Here is a 26,745-nt window from a genome sequence, read left to right as displayed (position 1 = left end):
AAGCTGGAGTAGCAATCCTCATATCAGACAAAACACACATCAAAATGAAGACTATTTTAAGGGACAAAGAAGGACATTACATAATGATCAATCCAAGAAGATATAATAATTATAAATATCTATGCAGCCAACATAGGTTCACCACAATATATAAGGAAACTGCTAACGACCTTAAAAGGACAAAGCAACCTTAACACAATCATAGTGGGGGACTTTAACACCACACTTACAGCAATGGACACATCAATCAGAAAGAAAATCAATAAGGAAACACAGGCTCTGAATGAAGCATTAAACCAGATGGACTTAATAGATATTTATAGGACATTCCATCCACAAGTAATAGAATACACATTCTTCTCAAGTGCACATGGAACATTCTCTAAGATGGATCACATCCTGGGCTACACATCTAACCTTGGTAACTTTAAGAAAACTGAAATCATATCAAACATCCTTTCTGACCACACCACTATCTGACTGGAAATCAACATCAAGAAAAAATCTGCAAAAAACACAAACACGTGGAGACCAAACAACACGCTACTAAGCAACCAATGGATTACTGAAGAAATCAAACAGGCAATTAAAAAATACCTAGAAGCAAATGACAGCAAAGATAAACACTCCAAAACCTATGGGATGCAGCAAAAGCCATTCTAAGAGGAAAGTTTATAGCAATACAAGTCCACCTCACGAAACAAGAAAAAGCTCAAACAAGCTAACTTTACATCTAAAGCAGCTCAAGAGAGAAGAAGAGACAAGACCTAAAGTGAGTAGAAGGAAAGAAATCATAAAGATCAAAACAGAAATCAATGAAACAGAAACAAAGAAAACCACAGAAAAGATCAATGAAACAAAAAGCTGATTCTTTGAAAAGATCAACAAAATTGATAAACCCCTAGCCAGACTCATCAAGAAAAAGAGAGAGGACACAAATCAATAAAATTAGAAATGAAAAAGGAGCAGTAACAATGGACATCACAGAATAAAGGATCATAAGAGACTACTATATGCAACCATATGCCAATAAAATGGAAAACCTAGAAGAAATGGACATATTCTAAGAAAACTACAATTTTCCAAGATTACATCAAGATGAAATAGAAAAGATGAATGGACCCATCACAAAAACTGAAATTAAAAGTGTGATTAAAAACCTTCCAACAGGAGTTCCCATCGTGGGTCAGTGATTAATGAATCCAACTAGGAACCATGAGGTTGCAGAGTTCAAACCCTGCCTTGCTCAGTGGGTTAAGGATCCAGCGTTGATGTGAGCTGTGGTGTAGGTTGCAGATGCTGCTCAGATCCCACGTTGCTGTGGCTCTGGCATAGGCTGGCGGCTACAGCTCCTATTAGACCCCTAGCCTGGGAACCTCCATATGCCGCGTGAGTGGCCCTAGAAATGCCAAAAAGACAAAAAATAAAAAATAAATAAATAAATAAAAAAATTCCAACAAACAAAAGTGCAGGACCAGATGGCTTCACAGGCAAATTATATCAAACATTTAGAGAAGAGTTAACACCTCTTGACTATACTACCTAAGGCAATCTACAGATTCAATGCAATCCCTATCAAATTACCAAGGACATTTTTCACACAACTCGAACAAAATATTTTAAAGTTTGTTTGGAAGCACAAAAGACCCAGAAGAGCCAAAGATATCCTGAAAAAGAAAGACAGAGATGGAGGAATCAGGCTCCCAGACTTCAGACTATACTACAAAGCAACAGTCATCAAAACCGAATAGTAGCGGCACAAATAAAGAAAAATAGATCAGTGAAACAGGATAGGAAGCCCAGAATTAAACCCAGGCACCTAGAGTCAACTCATCTAGGACAAAAGAGGCAAGGATATACAATGGAGAAAGGACAGCTTGTTCAATAAGTGGTGCTGGCAAAACTGGATAGCCACATGGAATAGGATGAAATTAGAACACTCCCTAACACCATACACAAAAATAAACTCAAAATGGATTAAAGACCTAGATAGAAGACCAGACACTATCAAACTCTTAAGAGGAAAACAGACCAAACACTCTCTGCCATAAATGACAGCAACATCTTCTCAGATCCACCTCTTAGAGTATTGACAATAAAAACAAAACTAAACAAATGGGACCTAATCAAACTGAAAAGTTTCTGCACAGCAAAGGAAACCCTAAACAAAACGAAAAGACAACCCACAGAATGGGAGAAAATCTTTGCAAGTGAATCAACTGACAAGGGATTCATCTCCAAAATTTACAAACAGCTTCTGCAGCTCCATACCAAAAAAACAAACAATCCTATCAAAAAATGGGCAGAAGATCTAAACAGACAGTTCTCCAAAGAAGACGTACAGATGGCCAAGAAACACATGAAAAGATGTTCAACGTCACTCATTCTTAGAGAAATGCAAATCAAAACCACTCTGAGGTACCACCTTACACCAGCCAGATGGCCATCATCCACAAGTCTAGAAACAGTAAGTTCTAGGGTGTGGAGAAAAAGGAACCCTAGTATACTGCTGGTGGGATTGTAAATTGGTGTAACCACTGTGGAAAACAGTATGGAGATTCCTCAGAGAACTAAACACACAACTACCATTTGATCCAGCAATGCCACTCCTGGGCATCTATCCAGAGAAAACCATGACTCAAAAAGACACATGTACTCCAATGTTCATTGCAGCACTATTTGCAATAGCCCAGACATGGAAACAACCTAAATTGAAAGAGGAGTCCATTGAAAGAGGAGTGGATCAAGAAGATGTGGTACATATACACAATGGAATATTACTCAGGCATTAAAAGGAATAAAATGACGGCATTTTTAGCAACATGGATGGACCTAGAAATTATCATGCTAAGTGAAGTCAGCCATACAATGGGACACCAACATCAAATGCTTTCCCTGACATGTGGAATCTGAAAAAAGGACAGACTGAACTTCTTTACAGAACAGATGCTGACTCACAGACACTGAAAAACTTATGGTTTCTGGAGGAGACAGTTTGGGGGGTGGGGGGATGTGCTTGGGTTATGGGATGGAAATCCTGTGAAATTGGATTGTTATGATCATTATACAACTACAGATGTGATAAATTCATTTGATTAGTAAAAATAAATAAATAAATAAAATTGTATAGATTTCTCAAAAATGATAACTCACCTTATCTAAAACACTTTGCCTTTTGGCTTCTAAGCTGGGCTCCAAAAGGAGATTTTTTCCTGTAAGATAAATTCCTGGTTTATTTCTAGGTAAAGATCACATTTTTTTCTTAGAAAATTTAATAAGTAAAGGGAGACATACTTGCTAGCTCCTCAATATTTTTTACTAAGTCATCCTTGTCAGTAATGATTTGTTTTAGTTGAGGCAAAGTCAGAAACTGTTCTAGTAATACTTCCTCTTGTTCATTCATATCTGTAAGTTGTGAAACACTAGAAACACAATGGAAAAAAGTATGTTAATAAGTATCAACTAGTTTTCTCCATGATGATGATTCATGATTTTTCAGTTTTATTCAGCTGACAGGATTTTAAATAATTTTTGATATATGTATTTTTATATGTACTTAGAAGAAGGTATACTGTAAACTTAAAAGCAAATGAAACATCAACCATGATGGAACAAAAAGAATTCTGAACACAGTATCAAATCACTATAGACTATGAAGACTAGAGTTTGTAAATAGCCCTATAGACCTACCAATTTTAACCTCGGAAACTATTTAGCTAATATGTATGTGGCTATCATAATAAAGATACATGTATCTATGTCTGTATGTATACATATTCACCAAAATGTTTTTAAAAAGCAATCATGGAAGGCTAATCCCAAAATAAAAGTCAATATCCAGAGAGTGAAAAAGGGAACTGGGTGGGATGGGGAGGAGGAAGCTAAACTTTCTGAACATATATTTCACATTTGACTATAGATCCATATAAAAGCATTAAGTAATTAAAAAACAAATATCCTAAAGACAAAGAACTATAAAAAACAAAAGAATAAAAACTTATTCTTTCAATAATCATTAGCACTGTTACTTCACTGGTATTGCTATTTTGAAAAAATGCCTTTCAGAGGAATCCGGCTTCAGATTTGGGAGGAAAAATGTTAATGATGAGCCCATGACATCTTTGTTTTGCCAGAGTTTGCTAGTGATTAAAGATAGAACTATTTAAGTATCAAAAAGAATAATGAGATTGCGATGGTTTGAAACACAAATTTTTAAAAATCTATCAGTTTATAATAATTTTAAAACAACTATAGAAACAAAACAAAAACCTTTGCCTATCAGAACCTTTGAAGCTAGCTTATCATCAACTCATTATTCTGAAAACTGATAAGAGGAAAAAATTAAAGCATTTCTTGCCTTTCTTGTTTGAAGTATATTTCAATATAACTAAATGGTTGATTTAGTAAAGTTCTTCATAGATTTCTGGCTAATTGTGGCAGTAGGAAGTAATATTTACAACCCTTAATGAAATACTGCATAGTCAGTGATTTCAAGCATTTCAACAGGTTTCAATCTTAATGTCACAAACAGGGCAACCTGACATCATTGCTTTACTGCTGCCTATGTGATGTAGTATCAAATATGCATTAATTATGACGTAAATATTCTTGCCAAAAGAATTAAACCTAAACTTTTCCCTAGCTCTCTTGAGAGATAATTGACATATAACATTATGTAAGTTAAAGGTGTACAATGTAATGGTTTGATAAAATTGAACCTAAGTCTAACCAAAACTCTATAGATCTAGCTATCAGGAGAAGGCAGAAGAACATCTTCAATGGAACCACAACGATGTAATCAGGAAAAAAACAGGGTATGAGAAATTCTGTAGGACAAATAACCAGTTTCTTAAATATTTAACAATATGTGTATAATTTATATGTATCACATATATGTCTTTATATGTGTTATGTATATATGTGTATGAATATGTGTATGTATATTATATATATATTTATATATGCATGTGTGTCTATAGTGTTTGTGTGCATATACATGTACATATTAAGTGGGGAGAAATGGTTCATGATTAAAAGGAATGTAACAGTATTCAAATGCAGTAAGTAGATCTTATTTTGAACCCTGATTCAAATCAACCAAAAGATTTAATTATTAAGACAATGGGGAAATAATATAATATGAAAGAATTACTAATAGTATGAGGTATAATGATGATGTGGCTTAGGGTTATGGCAAAGAAAAAGTCTTTACCTAGTGGAGAATTTTAGCAAAGAACATATGGATGAAAACAATTTCATATTTGGGACTTGTTTTAAAATAATCCTGACCTATACCTGTACTTCTTGAAAAAATCTGGAAGACGAGCAAAGAAGTTCACCTTTTGTGTACTGTTGGCATTTTCATAATTTTTTTTTAAAAAAAGGAAAAAAGGATGAATAAAAAGAGAATCCTCTATAACATGGCAACAATAATCATACCTACCTCACGGGGTTGCTGAAAACATTACACTGCATATAAATCTTTAACACGTATGTGGTATAATGTAAAATTCATTAACACTATTAGCAGAAAATAATAAATCACTATTTCCCAAAAACGATTGCAAAACACTGGGTCAAATAAAGCTAAACTTTTTTTTTTCTTATCTACATAATTTCTCATGAGTATTTGGCTATACTTTCCTGGTAGGATATACACTAAAGATAAACAGAATTGTACAGCATTTAAAATAGCATTCAGTAGTCTAGTAGTAACAGCCTCATGACTACTGTAAACCTTCAGTGGTGGTATAAAGGATGCAATACTTTTCCAAATTTGACTGGCCACGAAAATAATTTTTTCATGGAGCATCTTAGGAGCAGTGTTTCATGAGAAATGATACTTTATACTTGAGTATTACAAATTCACTTGTCATAAATTTGAATAAAATTTAGCTTTGTAAAAACACCTATTACCCCATGAGAATTTTAATCTATTTCTCTACATACAAATTTGTCTACAAAAGGAACAATGAAAGGTCTAAAATAGGTCAAGATATATTTTGAAATTTCTAAGAATAATGTATTCAGAAATAGTTTGTGATCACAAGAATGTAAGCTACACGAGAGAAAAGATATTGTTATCTTGGTAACTATTACATCATTTCCTAATCTAGAAAAATCCCTGGGTATAGACTAGTAACTCAATAAATATAACCTATAATACAAACTGACTTATGAAACCATCCCACAAAGACAGCCACAATACAGGAATAGTGAAGATTTAAAAAATCTTTTTATTGAATATGGATATGAAAATGATTATATGGTTTGTACAGACAAATTAAAGAGAACAAATACCAACATCACTCTCCAAGTTTTTTTACCTTAGTTCTGAGAGTTCTGGAAATGCATCAGGGACATCAGGCATCTTGTAACCAGAACCATTTTGGCTTATCTAAAGAGAGTTTGAAATGGTATTAAATTCCAGCTGTCTTTGTGACCGCTATTTGGTTATAAAAGTAATTTTTAATGTACTGCATCCCATAATTGTTTTCATTACCAGACTTCATCTTTGTCCTTCTTCACTCTATTTTTTCAGTGTCTTTATAGGGTTACCTTTTTTTTTTTTTTTTTTTTTTTTTTTTTGATGGGGACTTGTGTTAAGCTCTTGAGCAAGTATATGGTTGTAAAAATAAATTTCCTAAGTCTCTCTTTGACAAATATAGAGAATTGTCTGTGGGTTTCATTGATGTATAAGAATACGTTTGTCTCAAGTGAAAGGCATTAAGTATAGAAAAAATCAGTAAATTGGGAAAAGTCTGAATAGTTACCTAAGTTCCATGAGATAGTAGGGTAAGATAAGGAATAGAGTATCCACTGTTGACTACAGATGACTTAAAAATTGAGGACCCATGAAAAGTTCTCTTGTAATTTTATCTACACTATTAATTGTAATTTATTCATAATATTCACTAATACAATGATGAAAGGTTTTGGAAAAACAAAGTCTACTTGGGTCTATATTCTAAATTATTACAAACACTAAAATTAATAAAGTTTTTAAATATTTGAGTATTACTATGGGTGACAGTCATTAAGGGTTAACAATGAAGTTTTTAAAACCCTTTAATATGTTTAATGCACAATTAGCCTTTCCCTTAGTAACATTCCACACGGCAGTTGTTACTGGCTTAATTTAAGAACACACAATTTTTTAAACCAATGTGACACTGGTTTAAAAGTCCTTAGTATGCTAGGGTAGGCCCTCTACTATCTGACATATGCTTCTCCTACACAATCACTTCTTGTGTCTTTGCCTGTGTCCTATATGATAACCAGAGAGCTCTATTACAGGCAGTCTACAAATATGCCATCTGGTTTATGCTTCTGTGCTTTTGTCAATGCCGCTGGCCTCTTCACAGAATGCTTTACATGACTTTATCATTCTGGCAAATTTATCACCACCTATCAAAATTTGGGCTCAAATGTGAATTTATTCATTCATTCCCCTGCCTCATTTTAAATGAATAACTTCTTTATGTATGAGGCATGGTTTGAGGCACCAACGGTAAAGTGGTATAAAAAAACAGAATCGCACCTTTTATAAAGCCATCTCTTCTAGCTCTACACTGGTCCCTGTGAGCACTGACCATTTCCTCAACCATATCTCTGCTCTAACTCTAGACTATCTCCTCTACTTATTTGCAATTATTTAATTATTTGCTGGTCACCTGACAATGGTTACTTAAGCTGAAAGACATTATAATCTTTTTATCTTTTGCTCTTAGAGGCTGGCACACGAGGCATGTCATGTTTGTTGACTGAATTCTGCAAGGGTACAAAATACATATATCTGAAGATACCAACCGGTGCTGAAGTGTCTGTTGTGGGAACAGGCAATGGCAGATTTGAAAGGACACCAAATGAAGGAGCAGCAGGTTTGGCTGTTGTATAACTTGTCGTTGAAGAAGAAACAGTGTCAGCAACAGATAAAGAACTGATAGTCCTGTTAGCTTCTTGTGGCGGATATGGAGGAAGAAATGGAAAACCCTGAGAAGCATAAGGAGGCATCCCACTTGGGTTACCATACAGGCTGAGGAGAAAGAGGCAAAACATGAGATTAGATTTAGGGGTAAATTTGTAGAATTCCTGAATTGTTCTAAATAACAATGGTTATGCATTACAGATGGAATCTGTTTATGGCAGGTGCCATTAGTTATTATAACTATATAAGAGAATTAGATAGCATGTAAATTGGTAAAATATGAACACGCCACAAAAAAGAATTTTGGTTTCTTTCCATGAAAAAGGAAAATGTTTTAGAAAACATACAATTCAACTGATCACACTAGAAGTGAACAGACAGCTCAGGAAATTTATTCAAGTGGATGTTGTTTAGTAGCTTTCACTATATTTGGCAAAATCTAACTGAAAGTCAAGACTCCTTTTCCAGAAAATTTCAAAGAAAAATTAAATGTATAAATGAGCTGGCAAAAACATAAAAAAGATGCATATAAAAACCAAGCATAGGAGTTCCCGTCGTGGCGCAGCAGTTAACGAATCCGACTAGGAACCATGACGTTGCGGGTTCCATCCCTGCCCCTGCTCAGTGGGTTAAGGATCTGGCATTGCCATGAGCTGTGTGTGGTGTGGGTCACAGATGTGGCTCGGATCCCACATTGCTGTGGCTGTGGTGTAGGCTGGTGGCTACAGCTCCGATTGGACCCCTAGCCTGGGAACCTCCAGATGCCGCGGGAAGCGGCCCTAAGAAAAGGCAAAAAGACAAAAAAAAAAAAAACCAAAAACCAAAAAACAAGTATATATATTAGAAAAATTGGCACAGCAGTACGTACTCAAGATATAATTGTAAAATAATTTATTTTTGCAAGATAATAAATATTGGGTTCTGGTTCAAGATGTTGATACAAAGGATCCTGAATTCACCTCTTCCCACGGAAACAATCTACATATGGAAAATCTCCTCTGAAAAAAACCTAACTAGCTAAGCAACTTGTACACACTGGGCAAACAGGAAGAAAACATCTAAGCTCGTAGGAGAGGCTTAGACACTGACAGTCTCACCACAAACCCCACCCTCAGCAGGACAACCTACAACATGGAGAAAACGCAAAACCCAGAGCTCCTCCCTGGGGAGTTAAAGGTTGGTTCCGAACTTTAGAAACAGGCTCCAAAAGCATTCAATTTGGTGTTCAGCAGCTCTCTGAAGACCAAAAGAGCTCACATCCATGAGACTCACAAAGCTATAGCAAACTAAGGACAGCTCTGAAAGGGCTCATTTGCTCAGACTCCCTGGCCCCAGGACCCAGGGCAGGAGAGGACCTAGCCTTAACAGCAAAGAGGCTCTTTCGCTAATCTAATCGTAAAGCATTAGCCTGAGGGGGCAGACATCTAATTTAACATTCATTTGGGGCCTGTTGGGATACTTTCTGGGGATGGAGGGTAGGGAGTAACATTCTGCTTCCTATCTGCTGTGCTCCAGAGAGCCAGTATCTCCTGGAGGGAAGTTCTTCTGTGTGTTCTTGTGCCCTGTTTCACAGCTGCTCCCCAGGGAATATCACTTGACTGCTTGGCTCTGGATGCCAGGAAGGTTTATATTCCTGGGTCCCATGGGACTGAAACAATCAGAGACAGTTCTTGGTAGAGTATGACTCCCAGGACAGTGCACAGACAGCAGACTGAAGCACACCCCACTCTTTCTGTGAAAGAGGTCTCTTTGCTTGTCTAGGAGCTTTAACATCTAGGCCCCCATGGAGATGGAGGCTGGTGGATGTTATCTCTGCACTCTCCCTCCGCCTCACTCTAGCTCACCACTATTGCAGGGAATGGAGCTTATACCCTTGTCTGCTGCCGATTCTTGCAGCTGCCACCAGAGGACACCACGACACTGCCTGGATCAGACAGCCAGTGGGGCTTAGACTCAGGTCTCATAGATAATAACCAATGGAGAAAGAGTTATTAATCAGCTACCACCCCAAGGCAAAGCAACAGGTAAAAGGAGATCCGTCTTTTTGTAAAAGAGGCCTATTAGCTTAACATCATAGCTGCAGCCTGAGGGGTAGGCTTTTCATTAAACATAACTCAAAGTGCTGAAGGGAATCCTTCCGCAGACCGCAGAGGGGGGCTCTGCTAAATTCCAGCTCTCCCTCTGTAATGTTCCAGAATGCCAGCATGTCTCAGAGGGGTGATATTACACGCATCTGGGGTCCTGGTTTTACATTTGGTACTCTGGTTTTTATGGCTGCCACCCTTGCTAACCTGGCTCTAATGGCCAGGGGGCTTAGATTCCTGGGTCCTGTGGGACCATAACAATTATAAGCAGTTCTTGGCAGGCTACCATACCTGGGCACTGCACAGACGATAGACTCAAATATATCCATAGTCTTAAGCTGAAAGAGGCCTCTTTGCTTATCCTGGAGCTTCGGCCTGAGAGGTGGGCCTCAGGTACTGAACCCCTGTAGAGACCTACGGAGGCACCTCAGAGAACCTAGGCAGGTGGACACCATCTTTGCATTCTCATCATCTGGCTTTGGTCGCCAGCAGGACTTCAGCTTGGGGCCCCACAAAACTGTATATATTTCCATACATAAAAGCTGCTGCCTGAGGGTCTTGCTTCTAATCAGCCTAAATCTAGGTGATGAGATCTTCCCCTTTGAGGTAATGATGGGTCCTGGCACACCCTCAACTCCTGGGAGCCATTAAGAATATGATAGGCTGCTTGGACAATCATGAAGGCTTGAGAGACAGCCAAGAGCCAATGCAGGGTTGAATGATAAGGTTCATCTCCTAGTCCTGCCCTCAAAACTGGGAGAGGAGACTGTTATCTTGAGCAGAGTCAAGCAAAAAGAAGAAATAAAGAAACATGTTCCAAATCAAAGTACAAGATAAAATCTCAGAAAAAAACACCTTAATGAAGATAAGTAATTTATCTGATAAAGAACTAAAATCCCCAAAAATCACAACAGGAAGCCAATAGATAGTATCTAAAATGAAAGAATCAAGAGACTGCAGTATGTATACATTATTCAAAAAGATGAAGGTAAGTATTAGATAAGAAGCTAAAAAAATAAAACATAGTTGCCTCTGAAAAGTATGAATGCATTTGTGTAAAGGTAGCAAATGTGAAAAGCAGAGGAGTGTCTTTTAACATTATACGAATTTTTAAAATAATTTTGATTACTTAAAATAAATGTATATGCAAATTTACATTTGTTATTTTGTTATAAACATTTAATTTGTTAGAAACATACTTACTATGGAAATGCTGTTGAAGCGGGAGCTAAAACTGGAGGATTCTTCCAAAACTCATCCAAGAGACTCTGAATAATTTTCCCAAGATCTGAGTGCATTGTAAACTAAAAGTAACAGTAATATACAGTGATCAGAATCACTTTTGGAAAAAGATTATAAAGTCTCATTAGGATAATTGTAAAACAATCTTTTTTAAAACATCTTTTTAGGGCTGAACCCTCGGCACATGGAAGTTCCCAAGCTAGGGGTTGAATTGGAGCTACAGCTGCTGGCCTACACCACAGCCATGGCAATGCTGGATCCTTAACCCACTGAGTAAGGCCACAGACTGAACCTGCATCCTCACGGATACCAGTTGGGTTCGTTACTGCTGAGCCACGACAGGAACTCCTGTAAAACTTAATCTTAAATTCATTTTGCAAGTCAAGAATTAAATGAAAAGCAAAGGGTAGTGTTGTCAATTGAATACATTAGCAATCCACAACTTATAATATTTTCTTACCAAGACCATAAATCAGGTTAAAAGTTTATTTAGTCAATAGTGGATCTGATATATTTCCACATTTCACTACTTACAATAATTTGACGGTTCAAAGGTAAATACTGAGAGCACATTTAAGTTACAGTCCCTCATGTTAATCAATCATATACCTATCATAAGAAATTTAAGGCATATTTGAATTTTATCTCTAATAACTATGAAAGATTTACTATGAATCAAAGTTCTAACATTAACAGATCCTCACCACTGAAAAAACAAATAACCTTCAATTTGGAATTATCTATTAAATATAGTAAAAACTTCTGAAATAAATTACACCATATACATACATTGTTTATTAACGGAGAGGTAACATACACTCCTTGTTTATCCACTAAGTGATGTCGTACTGGTGGATAAACGCTGATCACTGGTTTTTCCTGAGGAAATTGTGGAGGGAGCAATCTGGTAAAGATAGGTCAGATTCAAAAACAAAAACAACAAATATTATATAGGCATAATCCTAAAACAAAATCACTTAAAAACACATTTTTATACTTTCATTTGGATTATTTTTTATTTTATCTTTATTTATTTTTAGGGCTGAACCCAAGGCATACGGAGGTTTCCAGGCCAGGGGTCAAATTGGAGCTACAGCCGCTGGCCTACACCTCAGCCACAGCAACACAGGATCTGAGCCACATCTGCGACCTACACCATAGCTCACAGCAATACTGGATCCTTAACTCACTGAGCAAGGCCAGGGATCGAACCTGCATCCTCATAGATCCTAGTCGGGTTCGTTAACCACTGAGTCACAAAGGGAACTCCTGTAAAATCTTCTTAATGTGGAATAAGGACACCCTGAGTTACAGACTATTTTTCACACCACACCAATTAATTGCTTTCAAATGCAATATACCAAACTATCCAAAATCTCAGCTAAAAATTAGATCAGGTATTTTTAAAATCAGGTGAACCATATAATCCAGTCTGCTTATTTACTGGATCACAGGTTCTGGCCATATAATTTTTTTGTGGTTTTCCTACTTTTGAAATGCTGCCAAGAAATTATTTCGCGATGTATTGGATTTTTAAAGAGTGGATACTATGGAAAGAACCAGGATTGGAACACTGTAGCTGTCATCATGCTTTGGTTCTATACGGCACTCTTTCAAAATATCTCGATTAACACATCTTTCCCAACTTTGAGGTCAATCACATGGTTTCAAGTAAGGAACAGTAAATTCTCAATACAAAAAAAGAATAAGAGTAAAAATCTTAACTTCTGGGGGAACTACTACAAATTTAAAATTAGGGAGTGAGGTCTTTATGAATTTTCTTTTGTTTTTTATTCTCTCTGGCTCTGCCTATGGCATGTGGACGTTCCTGGGCCAGGAATCAAACCCATACCACAGCAGATCCTTAACCTGCTGCACCACCAGGGAACTCTTAAGGAGTGAAGTTTTTTTAAAAATGAGATTTTACTATATATGGAACTTTGTTTTCCAAGTTTCTAAAATTCAGACAAATATGTCATTTTAAACTACCTCTCTGTTCCCCTTCTGGCTCAGAAGATTATTTTTTGGCAGCACTGTCCAGAAGAAAACTGGCCTCTCCTACTTAGCTCGAGCTAGGGCAAGAGATGAGAGATACAACTACTTCATTTATACGGTTGAAGATGTTAAACTAGTTTGGTAAAAAAGGCAAGGAATGACCCTTGGAGCTCAGCCAAACTGGGTTTCGAGCCTGACTATACTATTCGCTACCCACCTGTCTATAATTTGCTCCAATTTACAGGACTGCTGACAAGATTCAAAAAGCTGCCAATTATCAAGGTAACAGAGCATTATGGTTGGCACTATTATATTCATGCTTTAATTCATCATTCAACTAGAATTTAATAAGGCCTCCTATGTGCAGACAACACACTAGGCAATGAGGAAATGGGAATGAACAAGCATGATTCCTGTGTTCAAGTTAAGTGCCTTTTTACCTCACCCAAACACTCACTCTAGCAGCCAGCTACCTGATGCAATCTGAGGTAATTCCATAATTTTTATGCTAAAGACTAGTAATTGCACTTAAAGCTAAATGAGTACTTCAGCAATCACTTTGTCCAACCTTTCCTCTTGATAACTTAGTAATCTAATGATTGCATTTTTAACTTTTTCTTTAGTATTTTAACTTGTTTCTGATGTAAAGGTGAATACACCTTCTAGTGGTTTTCCATATGTGATCCTTTGATTGTCACTATCATTCTTACTTTCAGCTTACCTCCAGCTAAGACTTTAGCGCAAATCAATAAAGGATTATAGTACTAAGGATTATTATTATTACATTTTTTATTAAATTTCCTCTTTTATAGTTTCTTATAGCCATATATATTAAAATGATGGCTTTAAAATATTTTGTTTCACGAAATTGTGTAAGTTTAATAAATTGTAGTTACTGCAAAAGGACATAAGTTCACTTTCAACTTTTAATAACAGATAACAAAAATAATAAATTTTTAAAGACCGACTACATGAAAAAATAGGATACAATTCTACTTACATATTAATGTTAATTGTCAAGTTGTTTACGGTGAATGGCAACCTGTATTCCACATCTTTCTGTATTTCAGCTATACTGTAGGAGAAAATTTGAGAAAAAAAATTTATCTAAAGTTAAAAAACTAGTAATGAGAAAAACAAGTACTAAATTTTTTAAAAGTCTGCAAAGACTATTTTAATCACAGAATCTAGATAGCCACACATAACTTGTATCTTGAGGGGGAAATGATGACAGAAAAGTTTATCAAATAAGCAGGCAATACTATTTTGAGATAATGGGTGGGATGAGAGGGGAATTTAGATGGTGAAGTAAAAAGGCAAAGAAAAACTCTAGACTGATTTATGACCACTTTATCTAATTCATCATTAATAGAGGCAATTGTGAACCCTCTGGTTAAGAGGTCAGCAGGGCATTTGGGCTCTGATTATAGCTCTGCCACTAACCACCTATACAGACAGCTGGGGAAGGCTGGGCCTTAAGGGCTTACACTTAGAAATCTGGATGAGACGTCTCCTACAGTCTTATGACAACTGCTGGCTGCTTTTCAAAACCAAATATACTTCTTCTTCCTAAGTAAGAGAAGCCTGATTTTATTCTGAGTAGCAGTGTTCGAGCTTTTCTTGCAGTAAGTTGTTGCTATAGACTTAAGTTCCAGACAATAAAATATAGGGAAGTTGAGTAGAGAAATTTCTAGAAAAGCATCTTAATTTAAAGGGGAACAAAAAATATAGTATGAGTCCATTTGCCTTTCCTACCTAGACCTGACAGCTGGACTTTAAAAGCTCTACTGGACCATGAACGTCCCTAAGAATGGAAGCCATACACTAGGGAGAGCTAAGCAGGAGGTAGTAACTTGAGTCCTTGATGATTATGGAATTGTCAAAGTGAATTTCTTGAATCAAGAGTAAAAAAAAATTTTATTTTGTTTAAGTCACTATATTGGGAGTCTGCTACTAGCAGCTAAATGTAACTGCCAACTAATATAAGTTCTTTATATTTTAACACTTTACATTCAGAATTTTATTTTATTTTTAATTGCAGGCATGAAAGTATTTCAGTTTTAATCTCCCAACCAAATCTTTTGGGGGTTCACTTGGAATTCTAACCAACATTCATAATATCTCTAAAGGGAAAATCATTAAGTAAAATATTAATGAGTTAAGGTTGAGAGGAAGCCTAATATTCCTATACATGAAATCTTTTCAACATGAATACCTTTGAGAGATCTAGCAGTTACATAATTTACTTTTTGTTCTTTTCATTACTTCAATAGTAGCTTTAGAAAACCTCTTATTTTCCTCATTTTGGGGGCTATGGCATTTTATAGTCTTCTGATAAAAACCTAGCCTCTCAAATATGTAAATTTCAGGTAACCTGAAAGGGTCAAAAGTGTTGGCATGGAGTTATGAAGAAACTGTACATGTCTTCTCTGACATCCCATGGAGTGGGATTATGATTGAAGAAATGCTTGAGAAAATACTCAAGAATATAGTCAACATTAGGACTAACACAATTTGTTTTCTTTTTAGGACTGCAACTGCGGCATATGTAAGTTCCCAGGTTAGGGGTTGAATCGGAGCTGCAACTGCCAGGCTGCCACGCAGCCACAGGAATGCAGGATACAAGCTGCATCTGTGCCCTATGCCACAGCTCACAGCAATGCTGGATCCTTAACCCACTAAGCGAGGCTGGGGATTGAACCCGAGTCCTCATGAATACTAGTTGGTTTCATAACCTGCTGAGCCACGGCAGAAACTCCCAGAACTAATACAATTTTTATGAAGGTTTCTCTTTGGGGATCAGGTTTGGATTAGGATACTGACAGCCTTCTCAGCTGTATGAACATTATATAATCAATAAAATGGCTTAAATTTTTTATCCCTCTACATTATTTTAGGACCCTACAATGTCAATGTTTCAAGAAAACACTGATCACAAAGGCGTCCACCAGTTCAAAGCCAAGTAGAGCATCTTCGTGATTAAGAGCATGATCTCTTAAATTAGGTTCCTAGGTTCAAATACTCTCTCTACCATTTACTTGTGTGATCATGGGCAATTTATTTAGTCTGCCTAAGCCTTATTTTTCAAATGGTAAATGGGGATGTTAAAATACTCATCAACCTAAAAGAGTTATTAGAATAAGTGAGATAAATAAAGCATGTTAAAGCCCTCTACATAATATAATAATTATTCAACATATGTTAACTTTTTTTTTTTTTTTCTTTCGGCCGAGCCCACGGCATTGGCAAGTTCCTGGGCCGGGAACCAACCCATGCCACAGCAGTGACAAAGATGGATACCTAACCTGATGTGCCAAGAGGGAACTCCATGTTAGCCATTATTAAGTAAGCATGTAAAACATGCATCTAAGTTGGAGCCTAACTTTGTAGTATTAAAGTTTTAAATAAGTTTTTCAGACAGTATTTTTATAGAAAACAAAGTGAATTTGGTTAAAATAATTTTCACTTAAATCACTTGCTGTAAGTGTTCAATTTATTGTCCCCATAATTATATTTCTGACATTTATTAAAATTCTTGACAAGTTTCCTCCACACATGAGGTATCAAAAATAGCTGAAGGTAATATTTATAATATTAATGAGACCTGAACACATAATCAGCAAATTCCAAAAGACCAGGTTAATCATGGGAATTGATGGGGTTCAGGACATGCTACCCACAAAGGCGGCACCTTGGTATCTTGAATATTTTAAGCCGAAGGAGTATGAGAAAAAAGCAGAAACAGGAAAGTTACTGACCTCCTTCCTGCCCCTCCCAACACTTCTTCCCTGAAACAGATCATAAAACTTCATTAAGAGGTGCTCTCCCTATCCCAAGAGGAAAGGATCATCCTTATCTCAGAAGGCATAGGGACACCAAGAAAAATTCCAACAAACCAACCTTGCTATGCCATCATTGTCCACTATCCACTCCCCAACCACACACTCCCTGCTGTAGTTTACTACAATTACAAGCATAATTTGCTTTATTCTGCTTCACAGATACTGCCTTTTTACAAATTGGAGGATGCAGCAACCCTGCATAGAGTAAATCTATTGGTGCCATTTTTCCAATAGCATTTGCTAACTTCATGTCTCTGGGTCACACACTGGCAATTCTCACAATATGTCAAACCCTCCCCCAGCAGAAAGATTGCAACTCACTGAAAGCTCAGATGATGGTTAGCATTTTTTAGCAATAAAATATTTTTTTGTTTGTCTTCTTCTTTAGGGCCACGCCCACAGCAATATGGAGGTTCCCAGGCTAGGGGTCCAATTGGAGCTGTAGCTGCCAGCCTATGCCAGAGCCACAGCAACGAGGGACCTGAGCTATGTCTGCGACCTACACCACACAGGAACACTGGATCCTTAACCCACTGAGAGAGGCCAGGGATTGAACCTGTGTCCTCATGGATGCTAGTTGGGTTCGTTAACCACTGAGCCACAATGGGATGGGAACTCCGAGATAAAATATTTTTAATTATGATACATACACTGTCTTTTAGACATAATTCTATCGCACACTTAACAGACAACCATATAGGGTAAACATAACCTTCACATGTACTGAGAAACCAAAAAACTCATGTGACTCTCTTTAATGTGATATCTGCTTTATTGAGGTGGCCTGGAACTGAACCCACGGTATCTCCAAGGTCTGCTCCATACTCCCTAACCCTTCACATTCCTCCACAACTGTCCACTCTTCATCAAACCTAGCATAAAATACCATGTCTGTTTCTTTGAATCTTCATTTCCTTTTGAAGGCCCCCATGTTATGTAAACTGATTAAATTTAATTAATTAAATTTGTAGCTTTTTTCCTGTTAATATGTCCTTGCCAGTTTCATTTTCAGACCCAGTGAGGGACCCTAAGAGAGTCAAGGAAAACCTTTTCTTCCCATTAGCTAGGAAACTAGCTAAATTAGACAAAATGGCAGACAGTTGTTTTACTTAATTAAAACAAGAAGTATTCCCTGAATCTTCATCACAAATATAATACTGATTTCCTTTTCTATTTAAAAAAAAAGTTACAAAACTAAGTCATTCTCATTGAAAAAAATTACTTTCCCAAATCAATGTTATTTTAAAATATATTTAAATGGCTGCATAAAGTTGTAGAATATTGTTTAACCTATTCTGTACTATTAGTTATTTAGATTGTTTCCAATTTTTACTACTATAAATTATGCTCTGATAAACATTCTTATAGCCATATCTTTACACTGACAGGTAGTATTCTTTGGATATAAACACACACATTTTAAAGTAATACTCACATCACAAGAGAAAATTTAAATGGCCTTCCATTAATAACTTTTATTTGCTATATCTCTGAAGAAGTGAATTACTATAGATTTACCTCAGTGACTCTGAATATGCTTGGGACAAAAGGAAGCTTAAACAAGCGGTAACTTGGAGTTCCCGTCGTGGCGCAGTGGTTGACGAATCCGAATCCGACTAGGAACCATGAGGTTGCGGGTTCGGTCCCTGTCCTTGCTCAGTGGGTTAATAATCCGGCGTTGCCGTGAGCTGTGGTGTAGGTTGCAGACACGGCTCGGATCCCGCGTTGCCGTGGCTCTGGCGTAGGCCGGTGGCTACAGCTCCGATTCGACCCCTAGCCTGGGAACCTCCATATGCCGTGGGAGCGGCCCAAGAAATAGCAAAAAGACAAAACAAAACAAAAACAACAGGTAACTGTCAGAATGTGTGATTAACTAAAATCCTCATTTCCTTGATAGTCTCTAAAACTATAAAGAAACTTGAAGTGCAAGACAGGCACTAGTTAGGGCTAAAAGATTCCTTTTGTAGAACAACCATTTATATCGTAGCTTTGTATTTTGTGTAAACTTAAATTTCATAACTAAGACCAGATTCAACTGAACAGCTACCATATATCCAGCATCTTACAAGGAAATGGAAATACAGAGATGGAAATGTATGGTCTTTGCTCTGCTAGGGCACACAGCACAAAGAGAAAGTCAAGGGACTAAAAAAGATCAATAAAAGATACTAATGTCATGCATTTCCCACAGTGTTCGGTAATTTGAGGAAGGGTTTTAGTTGATCCTTTCCAATAACGGGTTCAGATGCTTAGATAAAGATGGCAGATGGAGGTTAGGCAATTCCCCTTTCCCATCTAAATCTCCAGGAAATATCAAAACTGGCTTTTAAAAAGCAAATCTATAACAGTGTCGGAAAGCAAGTAGTACCATAAACAAGAAACCTTGAGGAATCTTTGAATGATAAAATGATATGGGATTAGATTTAAGAAATAAGGGTTAAAAAAAAGAAAATAAATACAGGAACTAATGACAACCCAAAATATCAGGCCAATGCAAAGCAGGAGCAGTCTGAAGGTCCTTCAAGCCTTTGAACCAAGTCAATGCAAATCAGAGCATGGAGGGAGGGGCAGGAGCATATCTCAGGATAAGGTGTGTGGAGACGGGACAGCAGGAAGGCTGGAGCACTCAGCTGTTGCCCTGCTGGGTCCAACCAGCTCACAGCCGTGGTATCTGGCCCTGGGATAACATGGTGAGGCAGCCTCTAAGGTAGCAGTACCTTGGAAAGCTCCCAACCCCCAAGAAGCCTCCATTTTCAAATGAGCACGCTCGCTTGCCCCATACCAAGACAAGTCATTCTTTTTCACTCATCACCTGAGCCAGGCTATGACAGACAGTTAAGTATCTACAAACCACCAGGAATCTCAAATACAGAAATGAACACTCAAAAAGGTCTGAAAACAATTAAACCATGCAAGCCATGCACCAAATTCAACAAGTCCAAAACAAATGAGTGAAATGAGCCAACAGAAGCCTATATCCTCAGAGGAACAAAAGAAAATAGCACTTGCATTCATATTCAGTCACACGCATGCGCGTGCACACACACACACACACACACACACACACGAGATATGAAAATGAACAATTAAACTGGAAATTTAAAATAACTAAACTTAAATAAACGGTTCAGTGCTCTGTTCGTTAGATGCCACATACTATATCCTTCTCTTGGAGAATACTGATGCACTTTAGCATATTAAAGACTTTTAGAAATTCTAAAAATTTTAAAGTTTTGTTTGTTTTCTGGGAACATGATGGAGGATAATATGAGAAAAAGAATGTATATACATGTATAATTGGGTCTCTTTGCTGTACAGCAGAAATTGACAGAACACTGTAAATCAACTATAATTAAAACATTTTAAAAATTTTAAAAATAAAGTTTTGTTTGTTTTCTCTGTTTGAAATGGACCAGTTATTTCACGGTATTTTTTGAGTAGTGCTCTACGGAATACACTGGATAATGATAGAGATGTGCAAAGAACTATAGGAACAGAGAAGAAGCATTTAACCTAAAACAAGGATGGGGGTGATGGGGTCTTCTAGGAAAAAAACAACACCTGAGCTACATTAAAAAGTCAAGTAAGAGTTAACCCCAAGAAAGAGAAATAAGGAAATGAAGTGTACAATCTAGACGGAGGAAACACAAACAGAAAAGCTTCAGATATGGGACTTCCCTTGTGGCACATAGAGTTAAGGGTCCAGTGTTGCCACTGCAGTGGCTCGGGTCTGATCCCTAGAACTTCCACAAGCTGAGGGTGTGGGCATCCCCCCAAAAAAGCTTCAGATAGGAAGTAACATCAGGTCTCTATAAGTCTCCATATCCTTTGCTATTAAAGAAACTTAACATTACATTCTGTCTGTTTACACCTTTCCATCAGCCACATCACCTCCTGTGACAACCAGGCATTAAGCTAAGGAGCCTGGACTTTTCTGAGCAAGGGTTAGGAAGGTGCTGAAAGGAATAACATGGTCAAATTCAAATTTTAAAAAGATTACTCTGGTGCCCATGTGGAAGAAAAGAGTAAGGGAACAAGACTTGGGTCAGAGAGAATAGTTAACAATCCAGTGGTAGTAGGGATGACTAAGTGGATACAGGATGACCAGGTTTTTGGCTTAAGTGAGTGGACAGTAGGGAGAGGTAGGAGAGGAGGAGTAGATGTGGTTGGATTCAACTAGCAAAGGAGAAATGACTACCTGTGTGGTGACATTTTTTTTAAAGCAGGTATGGACTTATACTACCATAGACCACATATGGAAAACTAACTAGAGATGGCACTTAACTATTAAGATTTAGGAAAATTTTTCTTAAATGGTAATATGCTTTATTATGTCATATACTCTGCAATTATAACTTTTAATCAATGGTTATAAATAGGCTATATGATTTAATGTATCAAATTAAAATTCGCTTAATTATGAGATTTGATACACATAATTAAGTGCATAAGAGTTCAAATTTACAGGGTCAAAATAGACATTTTGTAGGTTTCTGTAGCTTTAATAGGCTAATGCATAGCAGATTCTTACAGAATTTTTTATTGTAACAAGTTAAGGTAATTTTCTTCCACAGAGAAGTTTTACTTTCAAATACCTATAAGAGTTAGATAATGTACATAAATGAAGGCATTGCTTGTATATAACAGGGAATGACTGCATACAGGTAAAATGGAGAAGGGCAGCCCAGTAAATACTTCAGCTACTCTTAAGCTCAAAGCAAACACTGCTGTGTGGAAACTATTGCCAGATCTCTCTATTTTAAAAGAAAAGTTGGAGGGAGGCAGAGACTATATAGGAAATCTCTGCACCTGCTGCTCAACTTTACTGTGAACCTAAAACTGCTCAAAATAATAAAATACATCTTCTTAAAGTTGGAAGTTTTTTATTTTAATGAAAATATAGATTATATTGAGAACAAATCCATTACAAAATATAACACTGGGCAGGTTAAAACATATACACATATCCTCTCATTACACATTTTTTTGTGTTAACAAGTTCATATGTGAGTCCATATGAGCTGACAGTAAAAACTACAGGAAGCTTTGGAATCTAGGCTTACTCAGAAAGCCATGAGTGTACAGGAGACAGCTTTATAACTGGGAGCAGGGGGTAAACTTAATGGATGGAGGATAGAAAACTATAGAATAGTAGACTTTTCAAAGAAGTTACAAGATTTTTTTTTTTTTTTAAAGATTTGGGAAATCAGAAAGAATATTTAAGGACTGGCTGCAAAAGAAAATTTCAAAACAATTTTTAAAGACTATGGAGACTGGCAATATTATATTTAAAATACAAAGTTAATATAACTGGCATGTACAGGGTACTTACTATATGTCAAATAGTATTCTAGTTTCTTTACATGTATTGTCTAAAATCTTGGACAATGAGATCTTACACCTTGTGAAGAAAAAGAACTTTCTGGATGGATGTGCTTTCTAAATGGAAAGTCAGAAGTAGTCCTGCCAGAGAAAAATGAGCTGTAAGCTTGTGAGGGAATTATAAACAATAAGCTGGCTAGATCCATGTAGGCTAAGAGCCAAAGGTACCAGGCACAGTGACTCTGTGTAGTAAGAATGAATATAATCTGTCATCTATCTGTGAGTCAGATGCTCTAATAACTGTTTACATACATTACTTAAATATCCACAAATATTCCTGATTTTACAGATGGGAACTGGAGCTTAGAGTTCACCTAAGCCGGGCTGTTTTTCCTATGAATTTCTGCTTCTATTTATGTTGCTCAAATTCATTTTGTCTATTATCTCTAAGAGTGCTCACATTGAGGAACCTGAGGAATCAAGAGACTTTCACAGCTGGGCAGGGCAGTAAGAGATCAGGTAGTCAGTCCTCTCACTTCAGTGGTCCTAAGACCTATTAGGGTTCCATGAGCATCCAGGGTTGCATCTAGTTTATGATGCATCAGTTATCTCCTGACTTCGGGTTCAGGGCTTTGTTCATTAGGACTATTAGTCATTCATCAGGACCATTAGTCATACCAGTGTGAAAAAGAAAAAAGCAATTCTGACAAACATAATTCCCAAATGAGATTTCTTATTGAATGTAAAATAAAATAGCACCAGAATTACTATAATTTTTAACTATTAAAATTATGAAGTGCTTTACTTGAGAGAGTTGATCTCCCCAAGTAAAAGGTAACAAAGAAAGAACACTATTTGTATAACTTTGAATTTATATAGTTAACTACAGATAATAATTACCATTTACAACACAGCTCCAGGTTGTTGTTTTGAAGCTAAGGAAATAAAATAATAAAGAAGCTAATTAACTGTAAGTATTGTGAGAGAGGAAAACCAGGATTGTTAGGATGCTAACTGTGGAGTTACAATCAGATTTTAGTATTTTCTTTTCTTTTTTTGCTTTTTAGGGCCGCACCAGCGGGATATGGAAGTTCCCAGGCTAGGGGCTGAATTGGAGCTGCAGCTGCTGGCCTACACTACAGCCACAACAACACAGGTTGCATCTGCAACCTACACCATAGGTCAAGGCAAGGCCGGATTCCCAACCCACTGAAGGAGACCAGGGATCAAATCTGCATCTTCATGGATACTAGTCGGATTCGTTTCTGCTGTGCCACAATGGGAACTCCAGATTTTAGCATTTTCTGATTGTAGGTGCAGCGCAGAGAGATACTTAACAGCCTCACGTCTGAAGAAACTTTAAATATTGGGATTAGTATCATCTGGGATACTTTCAACTTCAAGTACTTGAAAAACCAGGCCGAAAGTGTCTTCAACAGTGAGGAGTATTTGTATGTATAACACAACTGTGCGAAGTATAATTTTATAGAGCAAGAAGTCCAGAGACAGAAATATTCCAAGTCTGGTTATTGCAGCATCACAATATTATCAGACTTTCTATCTTTCTACTCTCTCATATTCAGTAATCAGCCTGTCTTCCTTCATGATCCAAGTAGTTCCCAATGTCCCACAAAACACAATATGAAAAACATTGAGTTAATTCCTCTTAGACATCTCTATTACCAAGTAAATGTTTTGGGCAGCTCCCCAGCAGACTTCTTTTCCACTGACCAAGATTATGACAAGTGTCTTGCTTCCACAACTACTCGCAGTGGGAATGAGACCATCACCACTGGCGTAAACAACCATCATTTACCTATGTGGATTGAAAAAGCATAACTCCACTACATAAGTAGACCAGGAATCCATATAAAAACAGATGTTCTTCCAAGAGATCAGAAGAAAAGGATTTAGACTGGAAATCAACAGAGTTCCTTAGAGTGAACTTCTTTAGGATGTAGAAGAAACAACAGAATTAGTTCTACTCCCACCCATAAAGTCAGGAATTTTAGTGGTAAATTGAATACTGTGACAACTGCTACTTAGAATGTGCAATACATTACTTTAGCCTAGTAATCTATATAACTTTTGGTTTCTATTTTTACAGCAGACAAACGTGTTATTATACTTTGGGCAAACACCTTTTTTTGTCATCATTATGACAACTGCCCATTTGCCTTGCCTTACCCATAAGACTGAGATGAGGGAATACAAAATTCAGCTAATTTTTAAGAGAGCCCTGAGGAAGATGATAAGAATTTCCTAAAGTAACTGAAAAAAAAAAAAGTTTACATTAATTAGAGAAAGAGAATTAAAGAGACTCCTAAAATGGGATTTTCTGAACTATAGCAAGTTAAAAGAAAATACAAGTTGGAGGTAGATGAGGGAATGGGGTGGGGAAAGTTATGAAGGAGGGCACAAAGAAAAAAGTCACCTTTATGGCCAGGAAGGGATAGAGTATGAAACATGAGGGAAGTGGGCAGCGTGCAACAAGATACTCGTATTCATAAAGGAGGGAGTTTTGTATTATTCATTAAAATACCATTCAAAACATTCTTTCAGCCTTTGCAGAGTGCACCTTCAGAATAACCAGTCACAATATCTTTTTGTATAGAAATCTTTAAGTTGTATTACTGAATTTGGTTACTCAAGCAACATACTGTCAGATACTGCACAGATACATCATTTTTACCAGCTAGCTTTAAAATTATGCCATAAATTAAAGGGGCAGACTTAACAAGAATAGGTGGATAACATTTTTTTCTGGGATCCTACCATTCTTTGAAAACTGGAAGTACATGACTTACACAATTGTCACTATATATCCAACTATAGTTTATATAAATGTGAAATATTTCAATAAAACAAAACTTCAAATATTTTTACAAAAGGACCAAGTACTTAAAGTTAGCTGTTCACAACATTACAAAATACATAGATAATGTCACTTGTCTGATTTCATGATTTCTGGCTCAAAAAATACAAATAAAGTGGATCCTTTCTGCATTTGACTCAGGTATTTACTGATCCTCTTAAGCCAATCCCAGAACTCCTTAGATTAGCAATTCCTGCTTTAGCATCTCACCTTATTTGGGAGGCAAAAATATATATATTAAAAGTAATTAATTCCAAAGGTGTGGTTCTACAAAATATTCCAATAGTAGTGCTAGCATAGTATGCAAACAGTCTTCCAAGGTGACACCTTCTAAGAGACAAACTTTTGTTATGTTTGTTCAAAAGAAGTCACCTTATTTTATAATAAGGAGTCACCTTATTTTTATTTTATAAAAGTAGCTCTTACAGGTTAGTACAGAACACTATTTAGAATAAGAATGACTTGTAAGAACTCTGGGAACTTAATTTTCCAAAAAGAAAGCTACCATTAAATCAGATACCATACCATTCTTTCTTCTTAGTACCACAAAATTCCACTTTTCTAAAGTTCTCAACAAGCAGAACACTGAAGTTCAATCAGTAACAGGCCTCATTTTTGCCAAACTGAATTTGCAGTGATTTTTTTCCTTTAATACATCCAATTTAAAACTATTCTGTACTATACCTTGCTTGGGAAAAACCACTGATCTAACAGCTAGAATGGCCCTTTAGTAGCTCCAACAGAAATTAATCAATTTTGATATCTCTAAATATATATATTTTAAATGTATGAAAAGTCTATTTTAAAAGGGCCTAAAAGGAGTTCCCGTCATGGCTCAGTGGTTAACGAATCTGACTAGGAACCATAAGGTTGCAGGTTCGATCCCTGGCCTTGCTCAGTGGGTTAACGATCAGGCGCGTTGCTGTGAGCTGTGGTGTAGGTTGCAGACGCGGCTGGGATCCTGCGTTGCTGTGGCTCTGGTGTAGGCCGGCGGCGGCTACCGCTCCGATTCGACCCCTAGCCTGGGAAGCTCCATATGCCGCGGGAGCGGCCTAAGAAATGACAAAAAGACAGAAAAATAAAAAATAAAAAGGGCTAAAGATGTTGTCATCTTTACATTAAAATACAGGCTGTTACACGTAAATGTACTTGCATAATATAAAGAGATCTAATTTTTGAAAGCCACTAGGTCACAGGTATTTGCAATAGAAAGAGCTGCAGCACACCAGTTTGCAATAAAGATAATTAAAATAATTTAAATTGCAAAATATTTCTAATCTGACCACGCTGAAACCGAAAAACTCATAGGACGCCAATAGTACAAGATGAATATAAAGCAATTCCTGAATGTGAGAGCAAGAATAATAAAGTGAGAAATGTAGAGACTGGTAGTGCGAGATGAGGAGAGGTTGCTGGAACAGGGTAAATCTATTAGACTTGAGGATTGAAAAACTGTCC

General features: G+C 36.8%; 1 protein-coding gene across 5 annotated transcripts in view; it reads right to left on the bottom strand.

Moving 5' to 3' along the window:
• Nucleotides 1–26,745, bottom strand: part of VPS37A (VPS37A, ESCRT-I subunit) — a 65,211-nt gene that overhangs the window by 37,509 nt on the left and 957 nt on the right. For 3 of the 5 annotated variants that reach the window (XR_002340085.1, XM_021078071.1, XM_021078070.1), the window contains exons 2-9: nucleotides 17,007–17,036; nucleotides 14,249–14,323; nucleotides 12,043–12,157; nucleotides 11,215–11,315; nucleotides 7,810–8,035; nucleotides 6,327–6,397; nucleotides 3,295–3,422; nucleotides 3,154–3,212 (exon numbers count right to left, since the gene is read on the bottom strand). Coding sequence is in view for 3 of the 5 variants with exons in the window: in XM_021078071.1 (XP_020933730.1) it covers nucleotides 3,154–3,212; nucleotides 3,295–3,422; nucleotides 6,327–6,397; nucleotides 7,810–8,035; nucleotides 11,215–11,315; nucleotides 12,043–12,157; nucleotides 14,249–14,323; nucleotides 17,007–17,036 (805 nt within the window). In the remaining 2 variants the exon portion in view is untranslated. The remainder of the gene's footprint in view (nucleotides 1–3,153; nucleotides 3,213–3,294; nucleotides 3,423–6,326; nucleotides 6,398–7,809; nucleotides 8,036–11,214; nucleotides 11,316–12,042; nucleotides 12,158–14,248; nucleotides 14,324–17,006; nucleotides 17,037–26,745) is intronic. The other 2 variants (XR_002340086.1, XM_005672644.3) reach the window with 1 other exon arrangement.

The sequence above is a fragment of the Sus scrofa genome, chromosome 17, assembly GCF_000003025.6.
Source record: "Sus scrofa isolate TJ Tabasco breed Duroc chromosome 17, Sscrofa11.1, whole genome shotgun sequence".
Classification (NCBI taxonomy): domain Eukaryota; kingdom Metazoa; phylum Chordata; class Mammalia; order Artiodactyla; family Suidae; genus Sus; species Sus scrofa.
This window is presented reverse-complemented; position numbering and strand designations above follow the sequence as displayed.